The sequence below is a fragment of the Notamacropus eugenii genome, chromosome 1 (assembly GCF_028372415.1).
Source record: "Notamacropus eugenii isolate mMacEug1 chromosome 1, mMacEug1.pri_v2, whole genome shotgun sequence".
NCBI classification, from domain to species: Eukaryota; Metazoa; Chordata; class Mammalia; order Diprotodontia; family Macropodidae; genus Notamacropus; species Notamacropus eugenii.
Window position 1 is genome coordinate 178,658,672 of NC_092872.1, and position 18,523 is coordinate 178,677,194.

The window sequence follows — 18,523 nt, forward strand, 5'->3', positions numbered from 1 at the left end:
AAGCCCTTTGGACAATTTTTGAATATCAAATCTATCTTTCAAAGGACAAAGATTTTTTTTTAATCATGGAAGATATTCAGAAGTATGTACAGTGGTTTCCAAAGGCAATTCACAAACAAGAGTGAATTTCTAGAACATTTCCTGCAATGGAAGACTTGTTGGAACAAGTGGTTGCCCTCCCAAAGCAACCAGTTAAAGGCGGTGCTATGCTCATAAAGGTGCATAAGTTCAGGTTGGATGGTTGTCATCTAATTTTATAGTCACATCTTATATACACATACATATATAAAGTCATGGTCATACCCAGACATAGGAGCATATATACAGATACAGATAGATATACAATCCCAGAGAGATAAACACAAATACACAATATAGAGACATGCACAAATACATACATGTAGAATACATACAAAGACATGTGTGTGTATATATGTGCAGACAAACATACAGAATTTTTCCAAGTCTCAGTTTCCTCCTCTGTTAAAAGGGGAGGGGGTCTAAACAGATATTCAGTTATTACATTATATAATTCATTGATTCTATGCACACACACACACACACACACATATACACACCAGGGGAACAGCCCTCCTCAATAATCAACTAGGGAAGAGTGACCTGGAAATTATTCTTTTCCTTTTTAAAACCTCTGGCTCCTTATAAAGGGCCATTTCTCCTTCAGCTTGGTCTTTGAAGTGTAGCATCTGCCTCCCGAAAGCTCAGGGAAGCTTGGAGCAGGATCAGGTTGGCTTACCGGCAGGGTTAGTATAGAGGAGCCACTGATTGCTTGGTCAGTTCTGGAAGCTGATTCCCACTCCTGGTCCATAGCTGTTGGACTGGGGTGAGGACTCCTGAACAATCCAATAAAGGCTAGTCCTCCCAGAGAGCAGGTAGTGGGTCTGGGGTGGAAAGGATTGAGGAGTCAGTTATGGCTCACCAGAATAAGTTGCAAAAGGTGTGTGTGTGTGGGGGGAGATTTAGGGTTCTCCATGTACTTTAAATGAAATCTATTATGTTCTTAAAGTAGCAGCTAAGTGGATCCAAAACCCCTTATTCTGCAAGCATATGCATGAGCACATACAAACACACACACACACACACACACACACACACACACACACACACACTCAAATACTAGAGCTCCTATATGGGTGAGCAGGAAGAAGTAGGGAGTGGCCTTCCCACTGGTTCCAGCAGAAATCAAACCACTGTCCTTATCCAAGCTGGCTCTGGCCTCCACTCCTCAGAGAGACAGGAGGAAACTCAAGATGGTGAAAGCAGGAAGCAGAGGAACTGTAGCATAGGGAGAGTTGAAGTTAGGTCTGGAAAATAAAAGGATTAACAAATTGTGAGAACTCAAATAGTCTGGAGTAGTTTTTGATTCCACAGAATTAGATCAAAATAGAATGTGACTCTCACCAAGTGAGAAAACCCCTGGTTAGCTGGCTGATTTCAGTTTCTTCTCTCTAATCCACAAACATCTGAGACCCAGCTCAGGATGCCAAATTCTCTGCTTCCCAGGATTTGAGGGTCATCTACATGCAGGGACCATGAAAGCCTCACCAAAATTTGTGAAGGATTGTCCCAAGGGTACCTCTTCCTCTTCTCCAAATTCTACCTGCTTTTGAAAGCCAAGCTAAAGATCAATTTCCCCCCAAACCTTCCCTGACTGTTGTAGCCTACTCTGATCTCTCTCCCCTTAGGATTCCTCTATTACCATCTGATTACTGCTTTAATACCTACTACAAATTACCTGCTTTTTGAATTGGCTTTTTGAGTGGGTGTCCAGCCTTGCACATACTTGGTGTTTAATAAATGTTTGCTGAATTGAAATGAACTGTTGAGCTCCCTAAGGGCAGGAGATGTGACAGTCTCTCTATCTGCCCAAACCTAGAAGGAGGTTTTATACATTTAGAGGCTCAATAACTAATGAATGATTGATTTAAGGTTAGGTGTCAAGAGGTTCAATCTTCTGAAGAGTTCTGGCCTGCAGGCAGTGGACCTATGTGACCTTGGGTAAGCCATTTAAACTTGGAGCCTTAGTTTACTAATTTGTAGAAAGAGGGAGATGTACTATACAATCTTTAAAATCCCTTAAGTTATAAAATCTATAACCCTAAGAACTGTTCTGCCGAGGTGGTTGTTCCACACAGCAGGCTGACAGAAGAGTGAAGGTGGCATGACACCCCCAAGGACAGCTATCTTTCTTTGCTCCACAAACACTAAGTCCAGTCAGAGGAGGGGTGAGGGTAGGAGGAAGTGAGGGCAAAAAACGGTAAGGAATTTTTTTAAAGCCCTCGTATTTTCTTTTCTCCAAGTGGATGCAATGCAGTTCCAGGAGACCACATCTTCCCTGCTGTGCCCTATAGTTCTCTTGCTTCCTGCTTGGGCAGACTGCTAGTGCTAAATACTTCCCATGGGCCAAATGGAAAAGTTGGGTGCAACCAGAATGACCCCTCAAATCTAGCCATTCATTTTTCAGATGTGAACCTCTAATTACAAACAGCTGAATAGTGCAAAGAGAATTCTTAAGAGTGTGATAGGCTCAGTGCAAAGCAAGTCTGCCCCCTGCCCTTCACACAATACACACACACACACACACACACACACACACACACACACACACACACATTTCTGTATGGCCTTTTGTTTTTTGTATGTAGTATAAGAGACCGAAGCTTCCTAGCCTGTAATTCCTGGAAAGGACAGGGTGTACGGCCAGTCTAGAGATGATATGCATGTGGGAGAAGGGGCAGAGCAGGTGGATAAGCTCAGGGTGGTACAGATGAGTCAATTCTGATGGTCACCAAAAAAACTTGTTAGATCAGAAAGAAGATGAAGTGGTTTAACAGGCACTGTCCCTGGGATCAGGAAAGTTCTAGCCTCATCTCCTACACTTTTTAGGTCTTGGACTTTAGCAAGTCACCCCCAGCCTCAGTTTACTTTTCTTTTAAAGTATGTCCTCTCAAGCTCTTAATCTTGAGGCGGTTTGAGAAAGTGTCTAGGGAAAGTTCCACCAAAGAATATCCTCTCTCTCTCCTCTTTCTTCCTTCCTCACTCTCTGTCTCTTTCTGCCTCTGCCTCTGTCTCTCTCTCTTTCTTTCTCTGTCTCTCTATCTCCTCTTTTCTTCTCTCCCTAGTCTCAAAGAATCAGGAAGATTCTGCGGATTCTGCAATTTATATACCTCTTTCTGCCCTTTAGGAAAGAGGTTGCTTGGGAAATGCGCCCTCCGCTGGCCAGTGGGTGTAATTTCTTCTCGACTGCTTCCCTGAAACCAATATTCTGAACCTCCGGGTGTGTGATGGTGGAGTGGAAACCAGCCCAGAGGACAAATGAATGAACTCGGTGGGAGTCAGAATTTCAGAGCAGCTCTGATTTAATCCTCCCCAAATTGGGTAAACAGCTTCTGCCCTGTTCTGTCCCAGAACTCCCCAGTTTTCGTCTGATACTGCAAAAAACACCTGGCTTATGCTGAGCATTCAAGAAAAGTGATTGATGAGGAATTAGAACTCGTCCTCTGCCTCAAATCCTCAAGTCTTAGTCAAGTGCAGGTCCCCTTCCTTCAATTTCGAATACACAGTCCTGAGACTTATCTCCACCCCCAAACCCCCAGGCCCATCGCACCCCCACAAGTGCGTCTGTTTCACTCAAGCGAATTCCTAACTCCAAATCCCCATTTCAAATACCTGGTCTGCACCTGGAATCTAAGGTCTGCTGCAGACAGGGCTAGAGTAACTCCAGCTTTTACTGTGGGGCGTCCCTGAGGCCCAGCCTCTGCGGGGCGCACTTTAGCTCCTTGCCAAAGCTCCCTTGGGGCACTAATGATTAAAAACAAGAAGTCATTTACGGTTTATTCCTTCTCCTCTTTTTCCTATTTATTTCTCTCTTTCTCCTTCCTTTCCCCTTTCACTTTCTCCTCTCCTTACTTCTCTCTGACTTTCCTTTTCTTTTGCTTCTCATCTATCCTTTCCCTGCCTTCTTCTTCTACTTTTGCTAGGGTTTCTTCCTCTGTTATATTTATCTCCACTAGCAATGTCTGTCTATACATGCGTTTTTTTGTACTGATTTCCCAGCGCCTGTCAGACTTTTTCGTCTCTCCTGCAGTTTCTCCTTCAAAAGCTCCTTTAGGGATCATTTTCTTCTCCAGTAAAAGTCAGGTGCTGAACTGAGCTTCAAAACAAGGAGAAATTTCCAAAAGAAAGGGTCTGGTGAGCTAAACTACCCTAATGACGGGTCTCGGGCTCGCGGTCCGCGGCCAGCGGCCCGGGAGCTGAGAAGAAAATAGAATCAAGCTAAGTGTCGGGAAGAGGAGAGATCTGAGGCAGCCCTCCCTGTGTCGCAGTGCCCGCCGGCCCTCGTGCTTCGCCCTTCGCTCGGGTTTCTCTTTTCTTTTCTTCTTTCCTTCCTTCCTTTTCTTCTTTCTTTCCTTTCTTTTCTTTTTTCTTTCCTTTCTTCTTTCCTTCTTTTCTTTTCTTCTTTCTTTCCTTTCTTTTCTTTTTTCTTTCCTTCCTTCCTTTTTTCTTTTTCTTTCTTTCCTTCTTTCCTTCCTTCTTTCCTTCTTTCCTTCTTTCTTCCTTCCTTCCTTCCTTCCTTCCTTCCTTCCTTCCTTCCTTCCTTCCTTCCTTTCTTTCTTCCTTTCTTTCTTTCTTTTCTCTGTCTTTCTGTCTTTCTTTCCTTACCCTGGGAACTTTTCCGTAGGAGTTAACTATTAACCGTTGGCAAGAGGCAATTTTCTTCGGAATTCAAACGATTTCCTTTGCGCGGCGGAGGCAGATTAACATGCAAATAATGAGATTCTCTGGATCTGTCCCCAAATCGACAAGGATCCCCCTGAACCAACAAACCGGCCCTTCGAGTAGGAAAACTACAGCCCCCACCCCCACTCCCGCGCCCGGCTCAGAAAACCGTGACGAAACCAGGGCAGCTTACAAGTGTATGTGGAAAAAGCCGACTGCACGTGCTTATGTGTGCTGAACCCGTGTGTGCACGACTTGTGCACCCACCCGCTCACACCTAGAGATGCCCACACAAATACAGTCACCCATTTTCAGAGAAACGCATTTTCAGACACTTTCTTGAGTAGGCACGCTCCAAACTTTCTCAGACTTAAGCTATTTACTGTTATTTCAGCCCATTCCCGAAAACCTCTGCTTGCCTTCTCCTCGCGACCCAAAGTTCTCTACCCTCCCTAGACTCCTGAAGAGACAGTGACTTTCCCCTCAGAGTCGGTTCTCATTCGCTCTACGCTTATTCCCTACCCAACCCCAGCCCCATTCATTACAGAGGACACTTTCTCAGGAAGACGGAGGAGTATGCGCTCTCTTTTTCCCCACAAGCAATCCCAGGCAGCCTGCCCTCGCTATTCTTGGCCTGGGTGAGCTCTGTCCGCCTCGGAGCTCCGCAGCAGGATTTCCCAGTCCGTCACTGCCCGGCTGTGCCTGGACGGTGACCAGGTGGGGAGTCCTGCGGCAAAGTCCGGAGCCACTGGCTGGTGGTGTTTGTGGCCTCACCTCGCCTTCCCCTCTCGGATTTTCTCCTTCTTTTGTTTTATCCTTTCGGGTGGGGGATGGGGGAGGTGCTTTAAATTCCTGGCCGGTTCCCCTCTGCCCTTGGTCTGCCTTCCCGTTTCTTAAAAATCCACAACCACAACCGAAAACAAAAACCCACCCTTCTACCTGCGGGCCGCTTGCTCCCTTGCTGCTTGACTGCCTCTTTGTCCCTGTCTCTCTGTCCCTAGCTGTGTCTCTCTGTCTCTGTCTCTCTCGTTTGTTCCAAAGCCCGGACACTGATTGCGCCTTATGAAGTTCTAACTGGTTTTCTGTCAGGAAGATCTTTCTCGCTGCTCCCCAGCCTGGCGTGACGGATTAAACATCAACTAGTTAAATAAAAATTAATATCAACTGCCTCCTAACTTCTAATGTCATGTTGTTTATAACTAATGAACTGATTAGGGGATAAACACATCGGGGAGACACATTCCGCTGCCCCTGGCTTTCTTCACATCTGCCCATTGCTACCTTCTTGTACCAGTCACTCCTCCCAGAACCGAAGGCCCAGGGCTTGTCCCAGTTGAGGTCTGAGGCTTTCTGGAGGAGACGCTGGCTTCCACTGTCTCCCTACCTTTTCCTCTTTCTTTTCATTCTCTCTGTCTCTTCCTCTTTCCCTCTATTTTTCTTTCTTTCTTTATCTCTGCCTCTCTCTGAGTTTTCTCTCTCTTACTCATTCCTTTTTCTTCCCTCTCTTTGTCTCTCTGCTTCTGTCTCTGTCTCTCTCCCTGCGTGTCTTTCCCTTTATCCCTCACCTACCCTTAAGTTGAATTCTTTCCTCCCTTCCAATGAACAGTTAATGATTACCAGAACTTGTGTGGAGTGTTGGGGTTTCTGTAGCTGGTAAAAGCATACTGCTCTCCCTCTAGGTTGAAGGGGGGAGAAATGGGGTGGACATCTACTTTTCTTATTTCCCCTTTATTCTTGGTGGGGGGGTGGGTGACATGAACAAACAGAAAGTGATCTTTGAAACTTTCTCTCTTTTTCTTGCTCCAAAATTCAGTAAAGGAACCCTAGAGGGCTGGATTATGTGCAAAAGATCCTAGGGTATGTCTTTGGAATCTCTAGGGTGGGGCTGAGTCAGCTGAAGGGTTCTGTCAGCTGAGCCCTTCCCACATCCCATTTTCCACCTCTACCCAGTGTCTGGATCTCCAATCACCTTCTTTTCCTAAAAAAGATACCAAAACACAATCCCACTTATCAAGAAGCCTGTAATATTCATGGAGGTAGGGGCTAAGGGCACTGTAATGACAGCAGAATCACCAGGTGGGGAGGGGGGTTTTAAGAACTCTGTTATGCCCCCAGACCACAGGATCTGAAAAGACAATAACAATGGGGGTGCGGGGAGAAGCTTTTAAAACCAATTTAACAAATGTGAAAATGTAATACTAAGGAAGAATCAATAGGATGGTGGATCATTTTTCCTGGGACTCCTTGGAGAACCTGAGAGAGACTTTCAGTCAATGGGGGAGGGAGCAAAAAGGTCCAAGAGAAAAAGCTAGGTTTGGGGTCTAGGCATCTGAAGACAAAGAACCAGAAACTCTTCTTGAGGCCACTTTTTTTTTTTCTGAGACTAAATGTTTTCCCAAAGCCCTGGGCTGTTGCTGAGCAGTACAGAAGGGGTTTGCCAGACTTCCCTAGAAGCAACACCCTCCCACTCAGCCTTGCTTAGGGTTCTATCTAGACACCATTCCTCTTCTCTTATAGAATCTCACCCCCAACACACACTATTCTGGCCATCTTGTCCCCTCTGCCCAAGTAACTCTCCACCAAGGAGGTCTACAGGGCCAGGAGCAGTCCAGGGAATAAGGACTTCCATCTGAGTGTCTCTCTGTTCCAGGTGCTTATTTATGCATGACCTTGTACTTGAAGATACATTGTGTGCAACTGAATCTCCATAAAAGATTCTTCATTATATACTTTAGGAAGTAATTTTGTAGTTTCTATAAAAGTGCAAGATAAGTATTTGCTTGTGAGGGGAAGTGTATCATGGTGTGGTTTTGTGAATCTGTGAGAGGAGAAACCTTTGAATTTGGGTGTTTGTGGGAAAGTGTGACTGACAGACTGATGGGTGACTTTAGCTGTATGAAAAGATTTGTGTATCCCCGAAACTCTCTGTTTCTGTGTGTCCAGGCTTTTATTTCTCCAACCATGAAAGGACTCTGGGTAAGCCAAACTGGAGGCTAGAGCAGGATGAAGTGGATCATGCTGGCTGGATAATACAAGTATGTCTAGGTTTTAAATTCTTTGAGTTTCTGTCATTGTTTGACTTAAAAAAAAAAAAAGGAAAGCCTTACTCAGGTTTTACCAATGACTCTGGCACCTGAATTTGGCCCTAAGAGTAGAATTTTTATCTTCATTTAGAAAAATGTGTAATTTAAAATCTGTAGACAGGGATTTGATGTTCATCTTCTTCAAGTGTCCTTTCACAAATGGTATGGATGGGGAGAAGAGAGGACCTGCTTCAGGGGTGGATTGATTCTACTGGGGCAAGCTGGGGCAGGCCAGACACAGGGAAAGTGGAGTGTGGAGCCTAAGCAGGACATCTCTGATCAAGCCTTGAGCTTTCCAGACTGATTACCCTAGCAGCCTGAAGAACTCAAGAGCCTTTGTACCTCTCTATGTGTGCAAACAAAGGTGTCATAAGAAATGCAAGGTCATGGAGTCATTGTTTGGGTGTGGGTGATTTTGTTAAGCTGTGAGAAGTGGTATATGGGTATGGGGAAGGATGTACAAGATTGTGGGGGTGTGACAGAATGATATGTGTAGATGTGAGAAAGAGTTTAAGAGTGCGGGAGAGAAAAAGTGAGAGGGGTATTAGGGTATGAGTTCTTGATAGGATGTATGTCAGTAACAGTGCCGATATGTATAAGAAAGTCCACTGGGTGAGAGTATACATGCACACACACATATACACGTACATATATATATATATATATGTAATGTATGTATGTGACAGTATGTGTGTGTGACAGAGAGAGAGCACTTCTCTCACTTGAAGTTAATTTCTCAACCTCAGACTGGCAATACCATTTCCCAAAAGTGACTCAGAGAGAAAAAAGAGGCCTGGCATCCAATGGTTGTCTGACCAGAGGACAGTGGGCCCTGGTTTGGCTTTCCTCTCTTTTCCTCCAGGCCCCAAACTGTATCCTCCCACTGGGATCCTTCTTTCTTTATGAGTTTTTTTTTGTTAAAAGCTTCCAGATCCTTACCTATAAGTTTGAAAGTCTACATACATTCTTTAATGAGTGTGATAGATAGTTGGAAGTGCATTTATGACTGTGAAGGTGTCCAGAAATGTGTGAGAAGGTTGAGTTGTGAGTGGATGAGTGTGAGAATGTGGAGAGGTATGTGACTACTACAACCTCTGGGAATGTGTGATTGTATTTCAGGGAGTGTGATTAAGGTTGTCAGTGTGTGACTAAGTGTCAGGGAGTGTGTGACTTGTGAAGATGTGGGGGAGAATGTGGCTGTGTGTGTCAGGGAGTGTGTGATTGTGTATGTCAGGGAGTGTATGTGACTGTGAGTATTAATGGAGTGTGTGACTAAGAATGTGAGGGAGTGTGTGACTGTGAGTTTATTTCATGGAATGTATGACTGAGGATGTGTATGAGTATGCTGGGAGTGTGCAATGTGGAGTGTATGACTGAGTATGCCGGAGTGTGCGAATATATTAGAGAATGTGTGTGCCTGTGAGGGTGTAGGAGAGTGTGACTGGGTGAGTGTGCTGGGAAGTGGGTGAACGAAGATAGTCAATGACTGTGTATCTAGGGTATCTCTCTGGTATCGACTGCCTTTTGAGCGTGTAGATTGGTGGTGGTGGTGAGGTGTCTAGGTGAGCAACTGTAGGTTTGTGTCCTCGAGGCTTACTTCGTATGAATGCGTGGAGTTCTGAGTATGTGGTTCCTCCGAGTGTGGCTATGTCTTAGTGTTGCTGTGTGTGTGTGTGTGTGTGTGTGTGTGTGAGAGAGAGAGAGAGAGAGAGAGAGAGAGAGAGAGAGAGAGAGAGAGAGAGAAGAGAGTGAGAGAGAAAGAGAGAGAGAGAGAGAGAGAGAGAGAGAGCGCCAGCGCGAGAGGAGAGTTAGCTAGGTTATCTGAGCCGGTCAGTTTTGGGTGGCTGCGCCCGATCTTGGGAAAGCGGCAGTGGGGAAGGCTGAGAGCTCAGGAGGCCAGATTGCACCGCTGCGGCCACACTGACAAGGGGGACTCGAGAATGGCTCAGGGCGCAGGGCGTACAGGTAAGGGGTGGGGGTGGGGTGGGGGACCCACTTCAAACCCAAAGCAGCTTGAGCGAGTGAAACTGGGGCCTCCGCCGCAGCCTGGTGTCCCCGACATCTGCCCCTAAACTTCCTAGTCTCCAGTCTTTCCGGAGTGCCCACCCAAGTGGGGGCTGTTTTGAGAAGGGGAGTTAGAGATGGTGGGGTAGAGGTGGGAGATGGCTGGCTTGGAGAGCCGGACTGCAAGCGGGCCACCTACTGAAGGCGGATCTCTCTTGAGGCTTGGAGGAGGGGGGAGGGGCAACTACTTCAGTCGGTGGGAGAAGCTAGTCTGAGTTTCCGTGCCCTTAGTCTCTAAGGGTCGCCCAGTGGGGGGCGGGGGAAGGGGAGGTGAGGAGTATGGTGGTCACCGAGCGTAGGGTCAGTGGCTCGGAGGCTCGCCCTTTCCCAGCTACTTGGGTCGCCTCCAGCCTTGTGTCCTTGCTTGGGTTTGTTAAATCCACCACCAAAAAGTTTTCTCTGGAAAAAAGTGAGTTTTCAAAATTCTCCTTGGTCTTACAACAGAAATCTTTTTGGTTCTTTTTTTTTCTTTCTTTACCTTCTTTTTTCTACTTGCTCTTCCTTTTTTATTATTTCATTTCTCTTGTAAATACGCCGCTTAAGTTACTAAAAGTTTGGGCACAGCAGTGCATTGGTGCGTGGGATGGGGAGGCAAATGTGTGTGAGAAGTCTTTGGAAGTACCCCCCCTCCCAGAAGCTTGGCACGGAAGTGATTGCCCTATTCAGGGGACTGTCCTTCCTGGGAAGTCGCCCAACAGCAGGAAGAGTGAAGGGAGTCCTGAGAAACCCGGAGTGCTAACGAGAAGGGTCAGAAGTGCTCGGCTGCTTGAGCGGGTCAGTTAGTAGAGTGGTTGCCTTTTCCCACTCCCTTCCCTCTTTCCCAGGGCCCTGAAGCTCCCGTCTGCCCTGGAACACAGATTCCAAACTCAATTTGAGTTTGTGGTTAAAATCTTTAAGCCGCCTCAGTTTCTTGGGATGTTCTCACTAGGTATGGGAGAGGTGGTGGTGGCTGAGAGGATGTTAGTATTTGGAGGGTGAAGGCTTCTGAGTCTTCCCCAAAGCAGTAGGTCTCGAGTCTCCTTCTTAATTAGAATGGGACCCAACACCCTCGCATCTTCCCTTCCCACCCATCCCAGCTCCTGCTAGTTTTCTTTTTTATTCTTACACTGTCACCTTTCTGCTACCCTGCCTGCTCAGGTTGCCTCTTTGAAGGGCCTGCTCAAATCTCTTTTCCTTTGACAATGAAACGACCCAAGCCAGCTGGGAAGCGTAGCTCACTTTTCGGCCTTCTTGCCCCAAAGGCCGCCTTCTCTCAGGCCTGCCTAGCTTAAGATCTAGGCCTCCTCGTCGGACGCTGAGCTGCCGACTTGAGCTTCCTCTGACCTCCCCCGGGGTTTTCGGAACCCAGAGAAACCCCTCCGCACCGAAGGTTTAAGTAGGGAGATCAATAGCAAACAGTTGTAATGATCTAATTAATTATGGCAAAATTAAAAGCGAGTAGAAAATCAATCTCTGATGGTGTTGAAGATGGAATTCAATTGAGAGTCCATCTGTGCACCCCCTCGACCGTATAAATATGCAGCCCAAGGACAGAGTTAATAGCTCAGCCTTCCTGGGAACCTCTCCCCTTTCTCTGCGTGTTTAGGATTTCGGCTCTGTCCCTCTATCTCTATCTGTCCTTTTCTCCCGCGTCTTCTTCCTTCCTCTGGGATTCTTCCTACCTAGCTTTCTCCTTTTCTCTTCTCTCGTACAATGTACCTTGTTCCCTTTCAGGTCCATTAACATAGCTTCTGCCTTTCTTTCTGGAAGTGATACACAGACCTTGCTTCATTTCGCTTCAACTTTCCTTCCAGATAAGCAACCTCCATCCCTACGCAGCTCCTACCGATCCTGTGGGGTTTTGCGGGGAAGGACAAATAATCGCAAAACCTGCGGGAGCACAGGAGGCTGCCCAACTGGCTTGGCTGGAGCCAAGCAGCTCCCTCTAGCTCCCCTGGTCCTCACAAACTTTCCGGACACCACCTCCTGACTCCCGTGTTGGAAAAATAGATGGTGCGGCTAGACAGACACAGGAGTGGGAAAGAGTCAGGGTTTCGTCCCGGTTTTCCAAGGGGCATAGACATCCCCCCCCCTCCTGTGCCCATGCCTACCTGCACCTGCCCCAGCTCTGCCAGCAGGCTCCCTGCTCCTCGGGGCTAGTTGGAGGAGACGGGAATGCAGGCACCAAGGCAGCTGGGCCGAGAGCCGGGGCCCGCGCCCCTTCCTCCCTCCTTCCCTCCCTCTACTTGGCGCTCTGTGCTCTCGGCTGCGCTGTGGCTTCAGGGAGGGGGAGGGACAGAGGCGGGAGCGGGAGAGGGAGCAGAAGAGGGAGGGAGGGAGGGCCAGGGTTATAAAGAAGAAATCGGCTCCCCTCCCGGCTCCTGGGAAGAGCCATTCGGACTTCCTCTCTTTCTTTCTCCCTCTTTTTCTCATTCCCTCTTTTTCTCTCTCTCCTGTCCCCGGCCCCTACACATACTTTTCTCCTTTCTTCTTCTCCTCCAGCATAGTAGGGCCAGCCTCAGCGCCACGCCAGGTCTGGGAGACCTTTGGCATCCTCCAACTGGACCCCACTTCCCACCGCCTTAGACTGTGCCCCTCCGGATCCTGCTAGTTCAGTATGATAAAGACACACCCGAACAAGCCCTGCGGAGGACGGCCGCTGCCGTTCAAGCGGGATTTCCGAAGGATACGGGTTTTGTTTGAGTTTCATTGAGCCTGCTCCTTCTGAAAGCAAACTCTAATAAACGAGGGAGCGGATGAATAAGCGGTGGGAGGTGGAGAGGAAAAGGATTTCGTTTTTGCCAGTTGCATTCTCAGGGCCTCAAAGCTTATTTTCACATAATAATTAAATATTAAAATATTAATTGGAGAATTCCCCTCTCTGTCTCCCTCTACTCTTCTCTCCACTCTTATTCTAGTGCCCCTCCCACTCCTTTCCCTCTACTTCCTTCTCACGTGTCTCTTTCCCACCCCTTTTCCTTTTCTTCTCACTTTTCTTCACTCTCTTCCTTCAGCTCTCCCACTTCTCCTATCCTCATCTTTCTTCCTCTCTGGACACCTCATCTTCTTCAAGTCCATCTGCTCTCCCTCCTCTGTGGGGAAGGAGAAGGGAATATCGGCCTCTTTGGACAAGGACACTAGGATTCAGCCTGACTCCACCATCCTGATCCCCTAAGGCCTCGACACCACGGGAGTTTGGTTTGCTATATAGTATAATTGCTATGCTGACAAAAACGATTGATTGGCATCATTGCTGGAGGAGATACTTATTCAGTCTCTTTCCTCCCTTCCTTGTGTGGTTAGCCTCCCTATAAAAAGTCAGGGGGCAAAGCGAAAATATAGTGAGTGCTGTTTTCTCTGAGTCCCTTTTTTGGTGGCTAATGTCTGAGTTGAACAAACACACACCTCGCTTCTCACTCCTATTCACTCCCCAAAAAACATCCCACAGAGATATATACATTAAAAGCATTGAAAGTTCATCCTAGTTGAATTGGATATGGCAGATGAGGCATGTTATTGTTAGCAGTTAGCTTTCAGGAATATTATTCTCCTAGATTTGGGGGATGAGGGGAGATAGAAGCTGCTTTGTTCGAAGTTGAGAAACTGCTCCTACATTTACTTTGTACCTTCTCTTTTCTAGGAGCAGCAGAGTTAGAAATTGGAGGATGATTCTTGAAGAACGGTTAATTTTTGTAAAAAAGTTTAACATTGGATATTAAGTGATCTTGACCTATGTCTGCATGGATTCATTTTACTCCTTTTGTTTCAAGTTCATGTTAGGGGCCAAGATTTGAACTTGATGGCAGAATTCTGGCCAAGAAAGAGGCAACACGATTTAAAGACCCTTAAGAACCTTCCCAATCAGATCTCTCTCTCTCCCTCCCTCTCTCTCTTTCTCATTGAGTATATGTTGCTCCATACTTTCCTCTCACCCCCAATACGTATGTAACTCACTAGCACAAATACACCTCTGAACCATACACTCACCATCATCACCATACAAAGCATTAGGAGATCCAGCAACATAAATATGCACTCTCAGCTGGGGCTAAAGACGTTTGTTTTCCCACCTCAGAGAGGGGGAAAGAGGCGAAGAAGGAAGAAGGGATGGAGGAGAGATATACAGACCTCCAAAGGTGAACAGAGATTCCCTTTTTTCCTGATGTTTCTCACTTTACTTCTTTCTCTTTCTCTGACTCTATGTCTCACCTTTATTTCTCTCTCCCCCCGCCCCTCTTTTTGGTACCTTGAGTCTGTTTCTTTCCATGTTAATCTTTTTTATTCAGTTCCTGTCTCTGTTGCACTCTCTGCTTCACTTTGTTTCTGCCAATCTCTCTGTCCCTCTCTCTCACCACCCTTCTAGTCTCCTAGACTCTCATCCTCCTTCTGCTTCCCTAAGAGTCCTTAGGAAGGAAAAGGGGGAGGAATTTGGTTGAGGGAGAGCAAATTTGGTACCTCATCATAAGTCTCAGAAAACTTCCTGTCCTGCCTCTATTCCCCCTCCCCCCTTTTCCAAACATCAGTCTTCTTTTTTAGGAATTCCACCTCTGTGTGTCTCTCCCTCTTTTCCTCTCCCTCTTTTTGTCTCCTTTCTTTTTCTTCCCTCGCCTGTAAATCCGGCTCTCGCTATTTCCCTCACTCTTTTCTACTCTGCATCTGTTGTTGCATACACACACCCCCCACTTCAGCCCCTCCCCTTCCTAGGACTGTGTTCCCCTTTTGCTTAGCACTCCCTCCCTCTCACCCCTCTGATCTCTGAGGTGGCCAGAAGCAGCAGAGCCGGAGACATCCCCGATTCCATCACCACACTGCCCCCTCCACACCCCAGCTACCACTCAGTTGTACTGAGGGCTCAAAGCTGACTGGGGAGGGGGATGGTTAATCATTATATCTCTACCAACATCCCTAGTCCCAGCTCCTCGCTCTGCTGCTTTCTCCCTGACTGATGGTCCAACTGCCCGATTGGGAAGCTCTTTCCTATCCAAAACAACCTCTTCAGCCCTTCCAAAGAAACAGGTGCCTTCTCTATACTTTGGGTTTCCCTAGTTCACACCCAATTTTCTTCCCTCTTACTACTTTCCTATTATATCTCCCCTCTCCGTCACCTTCCCTGCGCTCCCCCTCACCTTCCCTCTCCTTTCCGGCCTCGTTTCTGGCCAGTTGGCTTCTCAGTAGTACACCCCTAGAAACACCTCAACCAAACTCAGTGCTCTGGTCATGTTTGGCTTTGAGGTTTGTGCCCCTCTTCTCCTTTGTTTGGAGAAGGGAGCTGACGGAGCTGATGGGACGGGAGGAACAGGATCTCATTCCTCAAATCTCATTCCATCCCCTTTCTCATTCCATTCCCTCCCACCCCAGCCCTGTCTAGCTCTCCAGGCAGTCTCACCAAACTGGCCCGGAGAGGGGACAACGCCAAAGGCCATAATTAACCCTGCTGTTGGGGAGGGAAAGAGTTGGGGGGAAAGCCACCGAGGAGTTGACTGCTCCTCTAGCAGCTGTGTTGTTGAGAGGGAAATCAGCACTGAGAGCCAGACAAGAAGGAAGGAACAGTGAGAACACAGTAAAAGAAAATTGACCAACCGGGATAGTGTCAGGAAGTAGTTAGTAGGAAAAAGAGGGGGGGAAAACCTGCAGATGAAATAGCAAGCAAAAGATGAAGGAAGAAACTTCTAGAAGTCCTCAGAGCATAGTAGCCTTTGTGAAAACCTACAGCCTCAGTCCCACAGGCACCGACACAGCTCCTGCCTCTTCCCTCACCCCTTGGGGTGACTGTGAGATGCAGAAAAGATGAACTTTGCCCAAAGTATTCTTCAGATTAAACTGGGTGTCCGAGGTCCCACAGGGTGTCCGAGGTCTGCCTCGACCTCCCACACATATGTGGTTTGGGGATCCATGGGCTCCCTCCTCCTGGGCACTCGTTTTTGTCTGTTTGTATGTACATGAATGCATGGGCATGATGTATTTACTCTGAGGGATTTGCTTGGGCTGTCTTCACTGAGCCTTCAAGACGCTAACCTCGGTTGGAATTGACTTTTCATAGCACAAGAGGCAGAAGGTTTCTATTTCTACTCGACGGCTGCCCTCAGCCCAGCCAGTCCCAGCCAGTAGGTACTGCTCACTTACCCTCTTATGGGCTGGCTTTGGGGTCACTGCTGGCCTGCACACTTGGCTCAGCCCACTTTGGGCTTCATCACAAGCCGCCGGGAGAGCAGCACATAGTGGCTTCAGCGCTTTCAGACCAGTCTCAGAGAGGCTGCTTTGGTGGCCAGATATCTCAAATTGTCTCTACCCCCTCCAAGGGGCTGAGAAGGGCCGGACGGGTCGCACCGCTGGGTAGAGGCCGATAGTGAAAAGAAGCTCAGGGTTAAAGGGGGGTGGTAAGGATAAAGGGCCAAGCACGTGCGCAAGACTCAGCAGGACAAACAGACCAGGCTGAGAAATGCTTAAAGCAGTGGGGGGGGGGGGGGGGGGGGGGGGGGGGGGGGGGGGAGCGGGGGTAGAAGTGGAAAGAAAAGAGGGGCCAGGGACAGCCTCCTAGGCCTCCAACAAGGAACCCAAATATTAGGGACAAAAGCAGAAAGGAGAGAGAACGAGAGGGAGGGAGAGAGCGAGGGAGCGAGAGAAGCAGAAATTAGGGGGTCTTAGATGAAAAAAAAAGAAAGTAGCTTTAGGGGAAATGTGCTGTGGAGTGTGAAATTGCAGCCCATGGTGCTCCATATTGTACCAGAAGCTCTTCCAAAAAAAACCCATCCTCCAACGTGACCAGAGGGCTGGGAAGGGGGAGGGGGAGGGGCAGGGGGAGAAAAGGAGGAAGAGTGGGGCTGGGCTGAGCTGAGATGGGGAAGGGCTGCAGTGGCAGCAACTGTGCCTGAATAGGTGTTTGAATGTCTGAGGACTTAGGAGCGTGTGCCCTCGTGTGTCCCCGTGTGCAAATGTCTATGTTTGTGTGAATGTGTGTATGCGCTTTCATACCAACTTTGGGAGCCCCATTCCTAATCATCTTAACTAGGGAAGAAGCGGATCCGCCATTGAGCAAAGCCCCCCCCCCCCCCCCCCGCCCCTTTCTCTCTCTCTCTCTCTCTCTCTCTCTCTCTCTCTCTCTCTCTCTCTCTCTCTCTCTCTCTCTCTCTTCTCTCTCTGTCTCTGTCTCTCTTTCTCTCTCTCCCTCCTCATTTCTCCTTCCCTTTTCTCCTCCTCCTTGTTCTCTTTTTCTTCCCCTTGGACTAGTTTTTCCCCCCTTGGTTCTAAACAGCTTTTTCTGAACTTTAATGCGTTTAATTTGGTCCGCGCTGTGGGGAGCATTTCCTGGGGAGATACATTTAATTCGGAATTTCTAATCCCCTCCCTCAGAGCCCCAGTCCCAGCTCCCCTTGCTGCGCCCCGGGAGGTGGAGGGAGGGAAGGAAGGAGGGAGGCAGGAGGTGGCAGGGCCACTGGGGGGGGAGGGGGGAGGGTGAGATTTTCTTGCATTATGCAGGGGCTACAGCTGTGGGATCCGGACACTCAGCCTCCCGAGACACAACCCTCGACCCTCAGGCCCATGCACTGTGATAAGATCCGAGGGAAAAGGGGAAGCTTTCAACTCCCCCCCTCCATTTCCAAAGGCACTGGCCTCCATTTCTCCCCCCATTGAAGTCCCAGCCTGGAAATCTGAAAGAGGGCAAGAGGAGAAATAAAGGGCCCTAGTGATGGGTGGAGAGTGCTGGAGCTCTAGCCACAAACAGGACGGGATACTCTTAGTCTCTTCTGAAGTTCTTCCCCAGGCATCCACGAGGGCACGTGTAAAAGCACAAGAGAAGATATAGATATAGGTACAAATATAAATAGCAGACTATAGTGCATGTGTATATGCAGCAATGATTCTGGTCTGGAATCCATGGGCATGCAAATCGCACTTATGGTTCGTACCCTTCCTGTATGTACACACATGCACAGCCTTTTGGTAGCATCCCCTGTGGTACTATTGACAGTTTTGTAGCCCAAACCAAGGACATATTCTTGCAGTCTAAATCCCAGCAATAAGATAGTGCAGACAAGCAGAGCATGCCACACAAGCTAAAGGAGAACCCCTGGGTTGCAGCTCCTGAGGCCTGTATGTTCCTGGTGAAGACCAGGTATTGGAGAAGAGCAGGTTGGAGGGGGCCTGGATCATACCTAGTCAAACTGCCTGTTCTGAGAGGGAGGGAGAAGTCAGGAGCGCCTAAGAAGCGAGGAGAGGGGAAAGAGTCAGAGCTGAGATCCACAAGGAAGATTTATTGGACAGATCAGATGCAGAGAGGCGGCTAATGAAGCAAATCCCAAGATCGGTATCAGAGCAACTCCCCAAAAGTTTATTTTCCTTTAAATTTCCGCAGGGAGGCGGGCGCCTTGTTTGAAGTGTAAATGCCCCTAGGTTGGGGGGTGGAGGGGCCGCTTTGAAAACACCAGAGAGAAAAGGTTCATTTAGAGGCGGAGGGGAAAAGCAACCAACCCTGACAGGTCGGAGCCCTGGTGGTGTTTGGGGTTGGGTTGTTTTTCTCTTCCTCTCTTTTTCTTTCTTTCTTTCTTTCTTTCTTTCTTTCTTTCTTTCTTTCTTTCTTTCTTTCTTTCTTTCTTTCTTTCTTCCTTTCTTTCTTTCTTTATTTCTTCCTTCCTTCCTTCCTTTTTTCTTTCTTTCTT

At 47.9% G+C, this 18,523-nt stretch overlaps 1 protein-coding gene and 1 long non-coding RNA gene across 6 annotated transcripts in view; one reads left to right on the plus strand and one right to left on the minus strand.

Moving 5' to 3' along the window:
- Positions 1 to 233: 233 nt before the first annotated feature.
- On the minus strand, positions 234 to 12,314 carry LOC140511179 (uncharacterized). The gene is made up of 2 exons (XR_011969459.1): positions 11,978 to 12,314; positions 234 to 1,325 (listed from the first exon to the last, which is right to left on the minus strand). It is a non-coding gene; the product is annotated as an uncharacterized lncRNA (long non-coding RNA).
- PAX2 (paired box 2) overlaps positions 9,600 to 18,523 on the plus strand; it is a 114,973-nt gene continuing 106,049 nt past the window's right edge. For 3 of the 5 annotated variants that reach the window (XM_072620144.1, XM_072620153.1, XM_072620179.1), the window contains exon 1: positions 9,600 to 9,788. In XM_072620144.1, coding sequence (XP_072476245.1) covers positions 9,764 to 9,788 — 25 coding nt within the window. In that variant the 5' untranslated portion in view covers positions 9,600 to 9,763. The remainder of the gene's footprint in view (positions 9,789 to 18,523) is intronic. The other 2 variants (XM_072620160.1, XM_072620164.1) reach the window with 1 other exon arrangement.